The sequence below is a fragment of the Diaphorina citri genome, unplaced genomic scaffold (genome assembly GCF_000475195.1).
Source record: "Diaphorina citri unplaced genomic scaffold, Diaci psyllid genome assembly version 1.1 scaffold2933, whole genome shotgun sequence".
NCBI classification, from domain to species: domain Eukaryota; kingdom Metazoa; phylum Arthropoda; class Insecta; order Hemiptera; family Psyllidae; genus Diaphorina; species Diaphorina citri.
In genome coordinates, this window is record NW_007380346.1 from 6,907 (window position 1) to 25,832 (window position 18,926).

The 18,926-nt window shown below is 41.1% G+C and overlaps 2 protein-coding genes across 2 annotated transcripts; both read left to right on the forward strand.

Annotated features, from left to right (window-relative positions):
• Window positions 1–6,119: 6,119 nt before the first annotated feature.
• Window positions 6,120–11,355, forward strand: LOC103519772 (solute carrier organic anion transporter family member 4A1-like; the record flags this gene model as incomplete). Its single annotated transcript, XM_026831138.1, has 7 exons — window positions 6,120–6,132; window positions 7,119–7,642; window positions 7,984–8,218; window positions 8,865–9,146; window positions 9,915–10,076; window positions 10,656–10,810; window positions 11,278–11,355. Coding segments are annotated over 7 exons (1,449 nt in total), but the record flags the coding sequence as incomplete, so codon positions are not given.
• Window positions 11,356–11,811: 456 nt separating this feature from the next.
• Window positions 11,812–13,168, forward strand: LOC103519774 (solute carrier organic anion transporter family member 5A1-like). Its single transcript, XM_008484856.1, has 3 exons — window positions 11,812–11,835; window positions 12,242–12,410; window positions 12,948–13,168. The coding sequence occupies exons 1-3, from the start codon at window positions 11,812–11,814 to the stop codon at window positions 13,166–13,168; spliced, it is 414 nt and encodes a 137-aa protein (XP_008483078.1).
• Window positions 13,169–18,926: the final 5,758 nt, after the last annotated feature.

Consider the following 18,926-nt stretch of genomic DNA (forward strand, 5'->3'; position numbering starts at 1 on the left):
GAAGGAAAATTCTAGTCGAAGCTAAAACATGCACAACGAATCGGGCTTCGCATTCAGATCAAACGAAATTACCCTAAATCTCCCCTAAAAGCCGTCAATTCCCCATCACAATAAAACCAGGAAATAATGCAATCCCCTCAGTCCGTATTGTTTCCTCGATGAATCTAATCATAATAAACCCCTAAACGAAAATTAAGAACCAAAAAAAAAAAAAAAAGAAAAAAAAAATCAAAAATAAGAACCATTTGGAGGAGAACAATAAGGAGTCCCGTTAGGCTGGCTACCCTCAATAAAATGTTAATATCCTTGCCGAGGAAACCTATTCATTTTCGGATACCAATCACCAAGCTGGTTGAACCCATCTACCTTATCGTCAATATCCAATGAGTATTGGATAATAGCGATAAAGCCATCGGCAGGGCCGGGATCAGACTATGCTGTCGAAATAAGGACGGTTCAGACTTTAGATCGAAGAGAACCTACGAAGTAGAATACATCCTGTTTATAGTTACTGCCAGAATGAGGACCGAAAAGTCCCTTTACTCCCGCAGTCTCTATATGAACAAGGTCTTGTGTGTTTCGTACAGTTTCGGAGCTTTTTGCCTCTTTATTTCTCGCAATTAGGGATTTTTCAGATAAGTGAAGGATATCTTGGTCCTTCTTTCTCAATAGGTTTTTCGTAATATGAGAGAAAATCATTGATTAATTGGTATTTTTTTTTTTTTTTTTAGTTCTCTAGCAACTTTTATCGCCTTAAACTCCCTTTCAAGACGAAGCTTTTCACGAAGGAGGTGGAGCACATTGCTCTCTCTCTTTCTCCAACTCACCGAATCCAAAATCTACAAATTTATCCTCAACCAATTCTCAACTGTAAGAATTATTATTATTATTATTATTATTATTATTATTATTATTTAACGATTAGATCGAACTTTATTTACAGAATAAATATTTACAAATGGTAACATAATGTACCTATAGGTACAAAATAAAATTTGATCAATATGTACATTATGTTAGGTACCGTTTTGTAAAATGTTCTTATCGTCTCGAAATTGAAGAGAGAAATAGGACAGGCTAGGAGATAGGAGAAAGCCAGCAGTTCCTAGGAAGACGAACCTTATCTGTTTCGGATAAAATCCGTCTCGGGCGAGAATCGAACCCGCGACCTAATACCTAGGCAGACACGCTGCCCTCCAAGGTAACTAGACTGGCTGTAAAAGGAAAATGAACCTATTATAAGTGTGAACTTTTTTTTTTTTTTGAGAGGTTTGACAGAGGGAACTGTAACTGCTATGGTCTTATCGTCCCGAAATCGAAGAGAGAAGGAAGACAGGATAGGAGAAAGCCAGCCGTTCCGAGAACGAACATTATCCCATCAGGATAAAATCCGCCCCGGGCGGGAATCGAACCCGCGGCCTAGCGCTTTTTAGCGAGATTCTTTCTTAACATTTTTGGTGATATCAAAATGACTTTTTAATAGGCTGTTTATTTTCCTGACTTTTAGCAATGATTTTCAACCTTTTTGGTGGACTCAGAATCAATAAATAAAAACATTACCAATAATGTTTAAAGTGTGTTCTGGTGCTACTTCAGTTTTTGCTGATTTTGAGCGGGATTTTTGAAACATTTTGGAGAAATCAAAATTATTTTATTTATTTTTTTTTTCCAGATCTCAATTTTTGCGAGACTTTTCAATGTTGTTATCCCTATTTTGCCGATTGTAATCAAGATTTTTCAATTTTTTCGTCGATTTTTTTATGAACGCCTAGAAACTCTCTGTGTATGCTTCACGCGTGACAGTGGGAAATTTTAATGAGAAAAAGTAAAAATCGAAAGTGAGAAATGTGTGCAAGCAATATGTGCCATAAAGTTACGAAACAACGCGCGGTATGTGCAATCAGTGAAGAAGAAATATGTAGAGTATGTGGTTACATATGTACTCGTACCTATTATGTCTCCAGATTGCCCTGCTAATTTTTTTCTGCCATTTATTTGCTGAAGGGAAAAAGACATTCAGATGAAGACCTTAGGTAGGGTAGGGTAGGGTAAACAGTATAGTCTTTGGCACCCTTAAGCTGTGTTTACACATTGGCGACGCCGTCGATGGATCGTCGACGTCTGAAATCGTACACTGCCTCGACAACATAGATTCACCTCTTCACTTCGTCGATCGACCAGCCTTTGATGTCGTCGACTATGTGAGGACACAGCTTTAAGGAATAAGTTAATTTCGAAACGCTGCTGTAAGCGCTAGGCCGCGGGTTTGATTCCCGCCCGGGGCGGATTTTATCCTGATGGGATAACGTTCGTTCTCGGAACGGCTGGCTTTCTCCTATCCTGTCTTCCTTCTCTCCTCGGGACATTTGATGTGACGTCATCGCCTACGGGAGCGTATGCCGTGACGTCAAAGTTTACGATTTGCCGGTATTTTTAAATCGATTTATCTCGGGATCTAGAAGTCGTAGAAGAAAAAGGAAAATTCCGTTGGTCCTCATTTTTCCTGCTCTATGACTTCGAAACACCACCCAAGTAAGCGCAACTGATCTATTGTACATAAACATACATATAATCTGAACATATTTTGCCTGTACATGCAAGTACTTTAAGTACATGAATTAATACATGAGGCTAGTCATTGTAATTTGTGTTAAGAGGAAGGTGGAGCACTCTAAGGCCGTCTTAGTGTGGACCTACACACCAATATTGGGGGTATTGAGACGAGAGACAGTCAGAAAGTGTTCTCTTAAAGGCGCAGGAGGTTTAAAAAGCTCATATCAATAAAACTAGAAAACTGTAAAAATCTTCTAAGGAATCTAAGGCTTTAAAAAGGTTGAAATCCGAAATAGCGAAAGATTTCAAAGGCTCTTAAGAAAGTCAATGGCCTTTTCAGATTTTGCAAAAGGTAGCAGCTCAAAGCACCCACCCACCATAAAAAAACTACATAAATTGTATTACAAAATCCATCTAATTCTAATATAAATGTAACCTTTAATTTTGAAAGGTTTATCCGTTCGGATTTATGGAAACAAAAACCTAGTCGAAATCAAAAGAAATTCGGAACAAAAGATCCTAGCGGGACCTGACTGTCTCAAAGGTCTTTGTGATTTATTTATAATCTTCCTTTGAATCAGAACCAATAAACAAAACCTTTGCAAATAACGTTTCAAGTATCGCAACTTTGTTTTGCTGACTTTTAGCGAGATTCTTTCTTAACATTTTTGGTGATATCAAAATGACTTTTTAATTAGGCTGTTTATTTTCCTGACTTTTAGCAATAATCAATAATTTTCAACCTTTTTGGTGGACTCAGAATCAATAAATAAAACCATTACCAATACCAACCATTACCAATAATGATTAAAGTGTGTTCTGGTGCTAGGTACTTCATTTCTTGCTGATTTTGAGCGGGATTTTTGAAACATTTTGAAGAAATCAAAATTAGTTTTTTTTTTTTTTTAGATCTCCGTTTCGCTCACTTTTTGCGACACTTTTCAATGTTGTTATCATGTTATCCCTATTTTGCCGATGGTAATCAAGATTTTTCAATTTTTTCGTCAATTTTTTTATGAACGCCTAGAAACTCTCTGTGTATGCTTCACGCTCGACAGTGGGAAATTTTAATGAAAAAAATCGAAAGTGAGAAATGTGTGCAAGCAATTTGTGCCATAAAGTTACGAAACAACGCGCGGTATGTCGGTATGTGCAATCAGTGAAGAAGAAATATGTAGAGTATGTGCGGACTTTTATCCTGATAATATTCCCCATATTTGTTTGAGGATTCGACCACAAAATAGTGCTCTGAGGGTTAGGTCAGTTAGGTGGTAGAGAATGCCTGTGGTTGACCTCGTAGGCTCGTCTGGTTTTCACTAGTCACCTATTGCCTATGGTAGTCGACTATTTGCCTATTCGAATAGGCATAGCTCTTTTCAATGCTGAGGGAATTACTGCGTTGATATGTTATTACATAATGGTATTGGCATGATGTCTATCTTCATCGGGCTAGAGTATGTAGTTACCTATGTGCTCGTACCTATTATGTCTCCAGATTGCCCTGCTAATTTCTTTCTGCCATTTATTTGCTGAAGGGAAAAAGACATTCAGATGAAGACCTTGGGTAGGGTAGGGTAAACAGTATAGTCTTTGGCACCCTTAAGCTGTGTTCACACATTGTCGACGCCGTCGATGGATCGACGACGTCTGAAATCGTACACTGCCTCGACAACATAGATTCACTTCTTCATTTCGTCGATCGACCAGCCTTTGATGTCGTCGACTAAGTGTGGACACAGCTTTAAGAAATACCTAAGTTAATTTCGAAACGCTGCTGTAAGCGCTAGGCCGCGGGTCCGTGGCACAAGCTCCGGCTTTTACGGATGGGTATACCATTTATTTATTGAACTTTTTTTTATTTATATGTAATCTAATAAAAAATAAATGTAAACTTCTTCTTAAATAAATGACCATCCAGACCATCTTAGAGCGAGGTCTAGAAGCGTTCCCTACCTGTGTCATAGTGTGCTGGTCCTGCTGATATAAAGGTATCGAATATCGACATTATTTGTCATTAGCCCGAGTGGTCCTTCGCGGGCCGGATTTCGGATCAGAATGGTTTATCGTCTATTTTTTGCCGATTTACGAGTATACCTTATGAAAGTACCTATCTATCTAAATTTTCGTCATTTTCCCTAATTCAATACACATTATAGTACTTGAATTTTTCAAACCAACCTCAGTGATGCAGTGGTATTATGAATCAAACATTGACATTTTCAAACAAGTCTTGCTAGAATAAATTTCTGATTCTTTTGAGCTTGAAGGGATTTTTTTTTTTTTTTCTCAAGTAGACAGACTTTTTTCTCAAGTAGACAGACTTTTTTCAATGGACACTTGATCGAAAAAATGACCCTAAAAGTTGACAAAACAATCATGTCCAACTAGAAGAAATACGTTCCTTATTTTAAGAGAAGAAGTATATCACCCTGAATTTCCCTCCCTAAAGAAATAGCAAAGGTTGAGTGCGAAGGGCATCCACTCGTAAAATTCTTAGCCAAAACCAAATCCTCCCAAAATAAATCAAGTGCCCACAAAAAATAAACAAAAATCCATCCCACCCCAAAAAAGATTAGAAATCAATTTTGTACCCCGCCTTTTATTCACGTCATAATTTCATAATTTGTGTGCTCCTCCTTCACGTAGTAACTACCTTTCTTTCCCCTCATTGCACTCCTCTTTCCTCTAATATTATAAAAAAATAATAATAATAAAAAAAATCCCGATGGATCACTCAAGTTAAAAGCAACACTCTGTGTGGTTGTCTCCAGAATTCGAGAAAGCAGAAATCCGAAGAAGAATCAAAGACACTTGAAATATTGAATCGAAAAAGATTCTTATTAAATAATTTACTACCTAGTTGTCATTATTACTACCGATACAGTTCTCAATGAAGACTTTTTGCAGGCAAAAAACCCGTTCTTTTTTCAGCATGATTGATGGGTTTTTACTTTGGACATTTTCCAGTGGCGGGGAGTAGCTTAGTTATTATCACATATGGGGTAGAACCCATGTCACTTCACTTGAACAGTTATTCAGTGCCGTTAAATCCTTGAAATAGGTAATTTAAGAATTAATAAAATAATGGTGGATTTCACCAACCCTCTTGCCAGCCTCAAACAGCCCGTTAGCTTAACAGCCCTGTTAAGCCAATACAAATAAAATTAAATGGAACTTAACTGGCTGTTAGTTTAACAGGAGTTCTAATGACTGAACAACATAAAATAAATATAAATAAATGCTTTTTCTTTGTGTTATGTATTGTTACCTACACATAGCTACTAATTTTCCTTACACGAGGCTGAGTGGGTCCCGCAACAGACAGTCACGGAATCAATCATTTGCATAGTACAAATTTTTTACCCCGTCGGGTATCGAACGCAGGTCTCACGCGTGCGAAATGAGCGCAGTGACCACTAAGCTGTGGGGGACTTGATTTAAGAATTTGCTTTCCGAACACGCGCCACTGGTCAATCATATTGGTGTCAAAAATGATCATAAATTCAGAAAACACACAGTTTTTTTCAACGATTTTGTATTATTTTCTCTAATTTTTATCGTTACAGATCAAGTATGAAGGTGCGTGACATAGGTAAATTTTATTGACAATAAATAATGTCTAATAATAACACGAATAATAATAATAGACAAAAGTAAATAAAAATAACTGATCCCTTTTGACAAGAAACTAGAGAAGGGACGTTTGCCGTCTTTTAAACTGAAATGCCGTTACCAAACAGATGGATCTAAAGTCCAGCACTATAGGTGTTCGAGTCCAGGTCGAGTTTTTTTGGGAACCTCGATGAATTTGGCGTGGACGGGGTATGCATTTCAAGGTACCGAAACTTTTCTGGCCACTCTCATTCCTTCATTTATTTTCTTTTCAGCAAGTCCGACATCTTTTTGAACAAAATGTTGTTGAATGTCTCCTAATCATTTTAGATTTTACCAGTTTATTGTACCTAATCATTCTAATCAACAATCAACCAGTTGTGTTTGTGTTTTTTTATTTTTCAAATAAGTTTAGATTTAGACATTAGCTAGATGTTTTTTGTTCACTTAATTATTTATCAATAAGTCTCTGAGATTATTAATTTCTCCTTCACAAAAAGTGATACCTACAAACGAACTGAGATAGCCTAGTGTTTTTCCCCCCTGCCCTCAGTATTTTCCTTCCTCAAACTCTGAACTTTTTTCAAGTCCTCTTCGACTTCCATGTGGATGGTGAGTATTACCAGGAGAAAATGGGATCTGAAGAAATTATATTCCTAACTCGGTGGTGTAGTGGTCGGAACATGTGTGGCGGAAAAAACTTGAGACCTAGGCCTGTCAGGCCGCCTCAGAGATCCTGGTCTGAAGCCTTTTCCGCCACATACGTCCCGACCGTCGGAATGGTATGAAAGTTAGTGGCTGGCCTTACTGTTGTCGCGCCGGAGAAGCTTGGTCTAAGGCAAGCCACTCACTCTCAGATATATATATATACCCAATTAGGTGTCAGGTCTACCTGATGGTGTGTGTCCTCATCAGGTGACAGATTAAACTGAGAATTCCCCGACATATTTCAGGTATCAACGTCTTCTACAAGTGCAGCTGTATCTCCATGAACAAATCCAACGGATTCATCATAGAAAAGGACAGGAGGACCCTGAACTTCTATCGTCAACTGATAGAGAGTTCCGTCATGAACAAACTACGCGACAAAGTCAGCAGAATGGAAAACGACAGCATCCGAGATGAAAGGGTTCTTGACATAAGTCAGGATGACATTGAAGAAATGCTTGATGCCATTGTTGGAAATCTGAAAGCTGAGGAATTCGAAGAGGCTCTACCAGCAACTGTAACATCACCAGTAACTGCAACATCACCAGTAATTGCAACTGTAACAGTCAAGGACCTACCAGCAACAGTAACAATCAAGGACCCAACAACAACTGTAACAGTCAAGGACCCACAGAATCCAAATTTGTTGAAAGGCAGTACGGACAAGAATTACCTTGAAAGCAACACAGACAAGAATTTTCTAAAGCCCAACACCATCAATAATGTCCTAAAGCCAGACAATAATGTCCTTGAACCGAACACAGATAAGGCTTTTCTAAACCCCATCACCAATAATATCCCAAAGCCAAACAGTGATTTTCTAAACCCCAACACAGACAAGCATATTCTAAACCCCAATACCAACAATATCCTAAAACCAAACAATAATTTCCTTGAACCCAACACAGACAAAGAACTCCTAAAACCCAGCACCAACAATATCCTAAAGCCAGCCAATGATCCCCTAAACCCCAAAACAGACACCCTTCATCCCAACACAAACCTTCTCAACCCCACCACACCTTCTTACCCCCCTTTTCTCATCCCCACCCATTCTCCCCGGGGCTGGGGCGACGTCTTCGCGTACGGCAAGGCGTGTCCTAACACCAGATCAGCATCCGAACATTCACCTTCTCCCTCTGCCTCTCCTCCTTCCTACAGGGAACGCTCGAAAACGGTTTCGTCCGCCTCAACCTCCTCAGTCTTGAGCATAAGTTCGGTTTGGCAACGTCTCAACTAGCGTATATTCTGGCCGGCTACGATGTTGCCACTGTGCTGTTCCTTATCCCGTTTGTGTACTTCACTGGTGGGCCGCACACGGATAAACCGCGCTATATTGCTCTCGGTAAATATATTTCAAACTGTCAGGGGCCAAAGCCCGTTTAATTACCAGACTTTTATCCTGCAGGAATTTAAACCGCACATTAATTTCTGTATTTCTGGTGATCGCTTGACCACTCACTGGCCAATCAAATTTAGCGTAAGGTTTTTTTTTTTTTTTTTTTTTTTTTTTTTTTTAAGTGTTTTTATAGAGGACTGCAACTGTACTGGTGGGCCGCACACGGATAAACCACGCTACATTGCTCTCGGTAAATATATTTCAAACTGTCAGGGGCCAAAGCCCGTTTAATTACCAGACTTTTATCCGGCAGGAATTTAAACCGCACATTTCCGTATTTCTGGTGATCGCTTGACCACTCACTGGCCAATCAAATTTGGCGTAAGTTTTTTTTTTAAGAGGTTAACTGCAACTGCCAAGGTCTTATCGTCCCGAAATCGACGAGAGAAGGAAGACGGAATAGAAGAAAGCCAGCCGTTCCGAGAACGAACATTATGTGTTCAGGATAAAATCCGCCCCGGCCGGGAATCGAGCCCGCCGCCCTTCGCTTACAAGGCAGGAACTCTACCAACCAAGCTCACTAGGCTGGCGAGATGCCTGTTTGCAAATCAGGAAGTAAATTAGGTCCTTCCTTTCTTTCAACACTCCACAGGTCTGCTCTTCATGGGCGCAGGTTCCGCAGTCCTCGCTCTCCCCCAATTCCTGGTGCCTCCTGAGGACCTCTACTCCGGGGACAACGACACGGACCTCTGTCTGTCGGGAATCGAACCCTCAACCTCCCCCGTACCAGTGCCCGAGAGTAGCAGTGGTCTGGTGGTGGCGATATTCATCCTGGGCCAAACATTGGTAGGGATTGGAGCTACGCCACTTTATACGCTCGCGGTGACTTGGATTGATGAGAACATTCCGAAGCGAAAGTCGCCACTGTATGTTGGTAAGTTTGACTGATCTTTTCATGCCAGCCTTGTGAAGTTAGATTGAACTCTATTTTCATACCTATAATTGGAAAAATTTGCCTTAAAATTAAAGAGAACAGAGAACTCTTTGTGATTTTAAGGTTCTAAGGCGATACACCCTTAACTCTTGATCTAAAAGGTACCTTACATGATCATTAGTAATGTCATTAGTGTCATTACTAATGATGGAATTCCAGATTTTCTGATTTTTCATCATCATTACTTGGAAATAATGACATTACCTACTAATGATTGTGTAAGGCTGTAAGGTACCTATAAGGTATAAGGATTCCATCCGATCCAAGGTATGATCAAGGATTCAAGTGAATGGTCTTTGTTTATAACAGGCAGATAACACAAACTAAAGAAATAGCGTCGCGTGGTAGAAAACTCAAGTAGAAATCACACTGCTCTTGATTTTGGTAGGACATTGATTTTAACGAACGTCTTTAAACTTTGTCCAAACATAGTTGACGGCCATCGATCGATGTGAAAAAAGAACAAAAGACAACTTTTTTTTTCAGTCGACCGTCAATTGACGGTCGTCAACTATTTTGTTTAGTTTGAGATAATGGTCAAGTACAATATCATACATATTTCTGGACATGGTCTTCACTTGACTGGAGTGGATTACGGACTGTCCCCTATCTAATCGTCAATTATGTGTGGAACCAATATACTCTAGGTACCTACCTGCAGGACATTGGTTTTTGGGGGGTAAAGAATATTTTTTCTCTCTTCTTCAGGATTCTTCTACACGGCAAGTATTCTAGGCCCGGCGTTCGGGTACATTGTAGGGGGCTTCGTTCTGGACAACATTCACACCGACTTCCTTGTCCACCATTCGCCCCTGACGATCAACTCCTCCAGTAAACTGTGGATTGGGGCCTGGTGGCTCCTGTTTCTCGGTACGTTTCCAGCCCCGGGCCCAATTTCATCAACTTTGGCCTGGCCACATTTTCACTGATGAACCAGTCATCACAGTGGGTGTAGTAGAGCATCACTTTGTGGTAGGTGCTTTATTTCCATTTCTCTCTGGGCCTAAATTTTAGCGAGCATACCTATGTTAAGGCGGTCTCTTCCTGATCCCTGATGTGCCGCGTCCATTTTAGTTTAGGACTATTGCACTGCTAGAGCATACCTATAGTTGTCAAAAGGACCAAGGTCAGCCACTCACCATCAGGTAGACCTGACGACAGGTACATCTGATCAGGTCTACCTTATTGTGTGAAAGCACCATGCGGACCTGATCGAGTGTACCTGTCAGGTCGACCTGGATAGTGGCTGGCCTTAAGAAGCCTTTATTTTCGTTAATATCTATTTCCAGCTGCCGGCATTGTATGTCTGGTCATTGGAGGTTTTCTGCTTCTGTATCCGAAAAATTCTTATTGTGTGAAAGCACCATGCGGACCTGATCGAGTGTACCTGTCAGGATAGTGAGTGGCTGGCCTGAGAAAGCCTTTATTTTCGTTAATATCTATTTCCAGCTGCCGGCATTGTATGTCTGGTCATTGGAGGTTTTCTGCTTCTGTATCCGAAAAATTTAACCCGTACTGGTCCAGATGAGTTGTATAACATTCAGGAGATCCAAGACGAGAATAAACCGGTTGGAACCATGATCAAATCCCTTATGCAGAACCCGGTGAGTCAAGGGTTAACAGTATTTATAGTTATTAGTTATGTATGCTTTTTTAAAAAAGAGGTTCGATAGAGGGAACTTTAGCTATTGAGGTTTTCTCGTTCTCGTTCCGAAATCGAAGAGGGAAGAAGGACAGAATGGGATAAAGCCAGCTGTTCAGAGAATGAATTTTATCCCTTCAGGATAAAATACGCACCGGGAGGGAATCGAACCCACGGCCTAGGGCTTACGTACGATTTGGTACTGTAGATTTTTAGTTGCCCATTCTGCACATCTTATTTAGGGCACCGAATTTGTAAAATAATTAGCTAGGCATGTAGATATTTAGGGCACCAAATTTGTAAAATAATTAGCTAGGCATGTAGATATTTAGGGCACCGAATTTGTAAAATAATTAGCTAGGCATGTAGATAGGTAGGTAACTTCTCTTTTCTTTTAATTATTTCTCTATAAATAATTCTGATTTCCAGATCTACGTGGGTCTCTGCCTACTCAGCATTTGTGAGGCCTTCATCCTCAGCGCCTTCAACAGTTTCATGAGCCCTTAGTTCTTACTCCAGGAATCTCAGGGTTGGAGTTATAAAATAAGATGTCTGTTCCTATAATTATGTGGTCGGTCTATTTTTGTCCACCGACTTTGTGCGGGATTTTTGTGGTGAATGAAGAAGTGGACTAGGGGCTACTGAACACCGGGACATTTCACTGCGGTGCTACATGAACTTGTCTAAAATGAGCTGAAGTAGGTATTATATGTACCTACCTATTGAATGAGGTTAAGATCGATTGATACGTACCTAAATATTATTGATCGATAACCCTCCCCCCCCCTCTCTCTTCCCGCCGCGACAGGTAACTTGATCGTTGATAGATAGTGCTCGCAGTAATTGCAGTATGTAGGTATTTATTATAGTTATGCATGCATAGTATGCATTGCATACCCCATGCAGAGAGATTAAAGATGCTCTAAAACAGGGGTTTCCAAATTCCATGCGTATTCGGGCCACATGCTACCTTGGCAGAGTTGGCAGGTATTTCTCGAAGAGAAAAGAAGGACAGAATGGGATAAAGTCAGCTGTTCAGAGAATGAATTTTATCCCTTCTGGATAAAATACGCACCGGGAGGGAATCGAACCCGCGGCCTAGGGCTTACGTACGATTTGGTACTGTAGATTTTTAGTTGCCCATTCTGCACCTTATTTAGGGCACCGAATTTGTAAAATAATTAGCTAGGCATGTAGATATATTTAGGGCACCGAATTTGTAAAATAATTACCTAGCTAGGCATGCAGATATTTAGGGCACCGAATTTGTACAATAATTAGCTAGGCATGTAGATATTTAGGGCACCGAATTTGTACAATAATTAGCTAGGCGTGTGGATAGGTACTTCTCTTTTCTTTTAATTATTTCTCTATAATTAATTCTGATTTCCAGATCTACGTGGGTCTCTGCCTACTCAGCATTTGTGAGGCCTTCATCCTCAGCGCCTTCAACAGTTTCATGAGCAAATACGTTCAAAATCAGTTTGGTCTGAGTACCAAAGGCTCTTCCATCATCATGGGATGTCTCATTGTACCTGCCGGATTCCTGGGCATTATATCAGGTTAGGAACATTCTGTCAGTTTGGTAGACTTTGTGCGGAACTGGACCAAACAAGTCCGACAAAGATGATGGTTGGCCAGCCTAAATAGTTTGGTGGGTAGTACGCCTACCTTGTAAGCGCTAGGCTGTGGGTTCGATTCTTGTCCGAGGCGGATTTTATCCTGAACGAATAATGTTCGTTATCGAAACGACTGGCTTTCTCCTATCCTGTCTTCCTTCTCTCTTCGATTTCGGCACGATAAGACCTTAGCAGTTACAGTTCACTCTGTCGAACGTCTTCAAAAGAAAGAAAAAAAATAGTCTTTCACCCATAATTTTATTATGAACAAAATATTGGCTCTCAAGTAGCACTGAAGCATCAATTCCAAACACCTGCTTATCCAACCTGACAGAGCGAGAATTTTGTTCATAAATACGGGTGACAGAAGAAATACATAGATAGGATTTATTAACATACTTGACTTATGTTCTGGGATCCCAAGGGGGACGTAGGGCCCCTCAATAGGACTTATTAAATTTAATTAATTAAACCCCGCAGGCGGCTACTTCGTCAAGCGCTACCAATTGTCGACGTTCCAGCTGCTCCTCCTCATCCAGTCTTGTCTCTCCCTCTCCCTCCTGTTTAGTGCCGGTTTTATCCTGGTCAATGATCCGGTTAAGATAGCCGGCATTAACTTTCCCTACCGGACTGATCCGGCCCAGAGGACCACTCTCCTGGATCGAGCTAAGACCCGCGTACAAGGTTTGGACTTTGAATAATTTATCCGGACTTTATATTTATTTATTTTTATTAAGAAGGCAATGTATGAATTTTTGTCTTAGTACCTAGATTTTGGGCTCAAACGGGACTTTTGATTCTGTCTAAAGGTGTGTCCACACATAGTCGACAGAACTGTCTGTCCACACTAACTCGATAACAAAGATTCATCTCGTCGATCGGCGGGTTGTCAACTATGTGTGAACATATCTTTAAGGCAAAGATTAAAAGTGCTTATTGTGCATGCATAGTATGCATTGCATACCCCATGCAAAGAGATTAAAGATGCTCTAAAACAGGGGTTTCCAAATTCCATGCGTATTCGGGCCACATGCTACCTTGGCAGAGTTGGCAGGTATTTCGCGGGCCACATAGGTACATAGGTTAGGAGGCCCGTATCCACAGGACTTTCTTGAGGGCGGTGGATGGATGCTCCATTTCCGGAGTCCACCCCATAGTAAAAGAGCGAAAATCCCGTAAGGCACATCCGAAAAGCGCCCTAGGCCTCAAAAATGGTCTGGTGGGCAACATGTGGCCCAGGGCCCGCTAGTTGGAAATCGTCACTCTAAAACAATAGGATGACGCTCTAAAACAATAGGATTTACCCTACTTACTTATCGTGATTCGTGAAATACTATACTTAGCCGTACGCTCTTACTATGTAGGTAGATAGATATACCTACTTATAGGTACAGGGCCGTATCCAGGATTTTGTCAAGGGAGGGGGGGGGGGGGGGGGGGGGGGGGAGAGTCCAAACAGTGATGTACCGCGGGGGTGGATGCTTCAAATTTTCGGAGCCTGGCCTACAGTAAAGGAGAAAAATTGGGCTTGAGGGGGAGGCCCCCAAATGCGGCCCTGCTTAGGTATCATATATTATTGTGTATATCCAATGTAGGTAACTGATACTTGGGTACCTTAGGTACTTTTACTATCAAAAAATGACATAACTCCGTTTGATAGAGGTTTTATAGAGGGAACTCTCACTGCTATGGTCTTATCGTCCCGAAATCGAAGAGAGAAGGAAGACAGGATAGGAGAAAGCCAGCCGTTCCGAGAACGATCATTATCCCATCGGGATAAAATCCGCCCCGGGCGGGAATCGAACCCGCGGCCTAGCGCTTACAAGTAATTATCTATTTCAGTCCATCTCTCGACACGGACCTCACAAAGAAATGGCAAGTCGGAACAAAAGAAACACTCGAATTTCTTAGAAAGTCAAGAAAAAATCCTAGCTCCTAGATAACATCACAGATCACAGCTTCTAAGGCCAGCCACTCACTGACACTGACAGGTAGGTACACCTGTTCAGGTCCGCCCGTAAGGTCTACCTGATATGATAACTGATGAGCACACACACTATCAGGTAGAGCTGACAGGTACGGTTGAAAACGTTCGCCTGTCAGGTCTACCTTATCAGCACACACTATCAGGTATCAGGTAGACTTGACAGGCGGACCTGATCAGGTGTACCTGTCAGGTATACCTGACACCTGATGAGGTCTACCTGATAGTGTGTGGCTAGCCTAACGGAGAATGCCAAAACATGTGAACTGATTCGTCACATACCTCACATAACACTCGGAATAAAAATACTCACACGAGGCTTTTCTGGTTCTTTTTGTCTCAGACTTATTTCTCACATAACACTCGGAATAAAAATACTCACACGAGGCTTTTCTGCTTCTTTTTGTCTAAGTCTTATTTGTGCCGCGGATTTTTCGAACAGATGTTGCTCACTATTTGTGATAAAAAAAATTCTGGAATCTACCTACCTAGGTACCAATTTCTTTATCAAGCATGCTGATAAGTCGATTAGGTAAGCCGGTATTCAACTAGGTAGGAGGGAGGTACCTAGGTAAACATATGAATGAATGTGTTTATCGTGATAGAATTTTCTCAGTTGACAGTAGATTCTAGATTAGTAGACTTCGACTAACGGCGCGGAATGTTCGCGAATTTTTGTTGGACGAGATTTGAGTGTTAAAAATATATCGTTATCGTTAAATATTTTTAGCTAGATTCCCTTTCGAGATTTATTATTATTATTCTTTTTTTTTTGTAAATAGATAATTTTTCAGGCGGTTTTTCCCGTACGTGAACAAATATTTCGGAAATGTACTGTAAAATATAATACCTAATTCGGTGAGTAGGTGGTACCTGTAGGTTTTTTGTTGTCTAATTTGCAAAAGTGCCCCCCGGCCTGTAGGTTTTTAGGCATTTTTGAACTCAACTTTTCTCCCAAATACCCATACATGGGTACCTAACTTTAGATATTTTTTTTTTTTTTTTTCTTTCTTTTTTTTTAGTTTTTACCAATATCTAGTTTTTATCTTAACAGTGTTTGGACATACCTAAGATATACCGTGTCTGTGAGACGGACATGATACCCGCCTAACTGTAAACACAGGACTGCAAGGTGTAGGGATGGGCGATATATATCGATATTTCCGAATATCGATATTTTTATAAATATCGCCCATCCCTAGCAAGGTGATAACTTTTCAGGTGATAACTTGAAAAATCCCCAAGTGCCTTTTAAAAATAATTTCAATTTTCCACAAGTGAAGCAGTTTAAAGCGACCATCGCGTCGGCCGATAATCCAAAATGCTCCTATCACCCTACGCATGGCTCCTTCCCCTTCTCTGTCTCATCGGCCCGGCCTACAGTGTCAACATTTTGGCCATCTTCCCTCACCACGGCCTCAGCCATTTCATGAACGTCAAGCCCTACCTGTTAGAGTTGGCCCGGAGAGGCCACAACCTGACTGTGATCAGTTTCTTTCCTCTTAAACCAGAAGAGAGGCCGGCCGGCGGTAACTACCATGATGTTAGTTTGGACGGGTGTATGCAGCTGTACAACAATAATGTTAGTTTTGCCCGGTTTGAGGATAAAGGGTAAGTTTTTTTTTTACTAGTGCAGGGGTTTACCAACTCGGTATTGAGATGAAACAGCCAGCCTAGTTAGTTGGTTAGTAGCACGTCTGCCTTGTAAGCGCTGGGTCGCGGGCTCGATTCTCGCCCGGGGCGGATTTTATCCTGATGGGATAACGTTCGTCCTCGGAACGGCTGGCTTTCTCCTATCCTGTCTTCCTTTTCTCTTCGATTTCGGGACGATAAGACCATAGCAGTTACAGTTCCCTCTGTCAAAACCCTCGAAAAGAAAGTAAAAAGTTAGTGCATTCAGATGCGGAAACAATAAGAATTAGTAAACCGAAGCAAAGTACGGGAGATAAAAAGTAGTCATGGTCTAGGCTAGTCAATTAGATTATTTTCTTTAATTTAAATTGCTGTAGTTAGACCTGTAGACTAGACATACTCGTAATTATAGTGTGTCCAGATCAATGTGACAGCAAAAAAATAGGCATGCTTCCTCCGACAGTGAAACAAAGTCAGGTAAGGCGATATCCACCTTACCTGTTCTGGAATCCAACCTCTGAACTTAAGCTACCTCTGCATTTTAGAAGAGAGAGTTTATCAAAAATAGACCTTTACCTCAATTGCAACAATGTAAGGATTTCCGAAGAGAGAGGTTATCAAAAATAGACCTTTACCTGAATTGCAACAGTGTAAGGATTTCCTGCAATCTGATTGGTTCCTTCATTTTGGGTGGGAACACTATTGTATCCTGTACGATAACTACTATTTCAGTCGGAATTTGGCGACGTACGCGTTCTATTTTCGGCATTTGAGTATTTATATTGTGATGTATATGATGTTCAGAGAGTATACGCGAAGGCCGGCCGAGGATGTCCCTGAGCGTCCTTGAATCCATTATTAGTGGAGAGTCTGGAGTGAATGTAACCTTTATGATGTTCATAGAAAGAGTACAGATCCCTACCTACTGGAAAAGGCTGTTCAAAGAAGTCCCAGAGAGGGCTCCAAATATGCATCATGAGGGGAGAGAATTTACCGGTATGTTGTTCTGGAAAAGAGGGTGAGCTAGAGTTAAGAGTGTGTAGGTTCACTGTAGGTACTATATACTTACTCTGAAAAGACTGTCCGAATAAGTGCCAGAGCGTTCTTGAAGCAGTATCCATGGTGAGAATGTACCGGGTCGAGGCGATTTCGGCTGAAAGCTTCTGACAAAACGATTACAGGCAGACGGTCCCTGTAGAAAGCTAAGAAAATGGAGTGTTTGGAGGTAGAGGTAGCGTATGCGAAGAACTGATAACGAATAAAACGCCTGAAAATATTTGTGTATATATGCAATGTGCCTTACATAAAATTTAATCTATCGTGTCTTCCCTACAGTAGGCTGACAGCATTGAGCAGAAAAGAACCATCCATGCGGCGAATTACCCTTATGAATGGTTCTTTTCTGCTTCATGCTTCATAAGGGTCTTTTTTTTAAGAGGTTTGATAGAGGGAACTGTAACTGCTAGGGTCTGATCGTCTCGAAATCGAAGGGAGAAGGAAGACATTACAGCAGAAAGCCAGCCGTTCCGAGAACGAACATTATCCCATCAGGATAAAATCCGCCCTCGAAAAGAAAGTAAAAAGTTAGTGCATTCAGATGCGGAAACAATAAGAATTAGTAAACCGAAGCAAAGTACGGGAGATAAAAAGTAGTCATGGTCTAGGCTAGTCAATTAGATTATTTTCTTTAATTTAAATTGCTGTAGTTAGACCTGTAGACTAGACATACTCGTAATTATAGTGTGTCCAGATCAATGTGACAGCAAAAAAATAGGCATTGTTGCCAAACATGTCACACGTGCAATGGTAGAGAATCTCTAAAAGTAGCTTAGGTATATAGGGTCGGCGTTTCTTGTCAGTCTCTTCCAGGCAGCCTTATTGTGTACCTCATACCTCATACCCTGTTAGATTTTTCTTATTCAAGTCTTGATTCACACAATCTTTCCACACTTTCTTTGGCTTCCCTCGCCCTTTTCGTTCAGGACAGCCACACTACTATCACGTCACGTGAGCTCACGTGGACATGGTGCTGGCAGGGTCGAAGCCCCAGTCACTCAGCTCATCATCCTCGCTCTCTCTCCCTCTCTCTCTATCCCTCCCTCCCTCTCCCTCTCTCTATTCCTCCCTCTCTCTCTCTCCCTCTTTATGATTTGATGAAATTTGCACCTACATTATTGTGTGAAAATAACATGAATGATTAAGGGCTTACATTTGTGATGTACAAACAGGAGTAGCTTGTGCTGTTCCTCTCTGGCTTTCACTTCCTCGCCTCTGTTGTTTTATTTTTAAGTGTATAGATTTCTTTGGTGTACTATGCAACTGCCAACCAAGGTCTTATCGTCCCGAAATCGAAGAGAGAAGGAAGACAGGATATAGGAGAACTACCTACCTGTTGTTTTATTTTTATGTGCATAGATTTCTTTGGTGTACTATGCAACTGCCAACCAAGGTCTTATCGTCCCGAAATCGAAGAGAGAAGGAAGACAGGATATAGGAGAAAGCCAGCCGTTCCTAAAACGAACCTTATCTGCTTGGGATAAAGTTCGCATCAGGCGGGCATCGAACCCACGACCTAGCGCTGACAAGGCAGGCACTTTCTTCCAAACTAGACTGGCAGAATATGGATCTTTACAAAGTTACCGAGTTTTCAAACAAGTGTGAGAGTTCAGTAGAACCTCGATTATTTCGACTAATTGGGACCGAGGAGAGTGAATAGTTAGCTTGGAGAGTAGGTCGAAGGTTCGATTCCGACCCAGGATAATAATAATAATAATAGTGCTCATTTATACTGCTCGCATAGGACTGAAAAGTCCCTTTACTCCAGCAGTAGGCTACTACTATTA

Bases quoted from the DNA above. Each gene is read 5' to 3' on its own strand.
- LOC103519774 (XM_008484856.1), top strand. From the start codon at position 11,812: ATGCTACCTTGGCAGAGTTGGCAG. The intron at 11,836-12,241 runs GTATTTCTCGAA...TCTGATTTCCAG, and splicing joins TACCTTGGCAGAGTTGGCAG to ATCTACGTGGGTCTCTGCCT. The intron at 12,411-12,947 runs GTTAGGAACATT...TAAACCCCGCAG, and splicing joins ATTCCTGGGCATTATATCAG to GCGGCTACTTCGTCAAGCGC.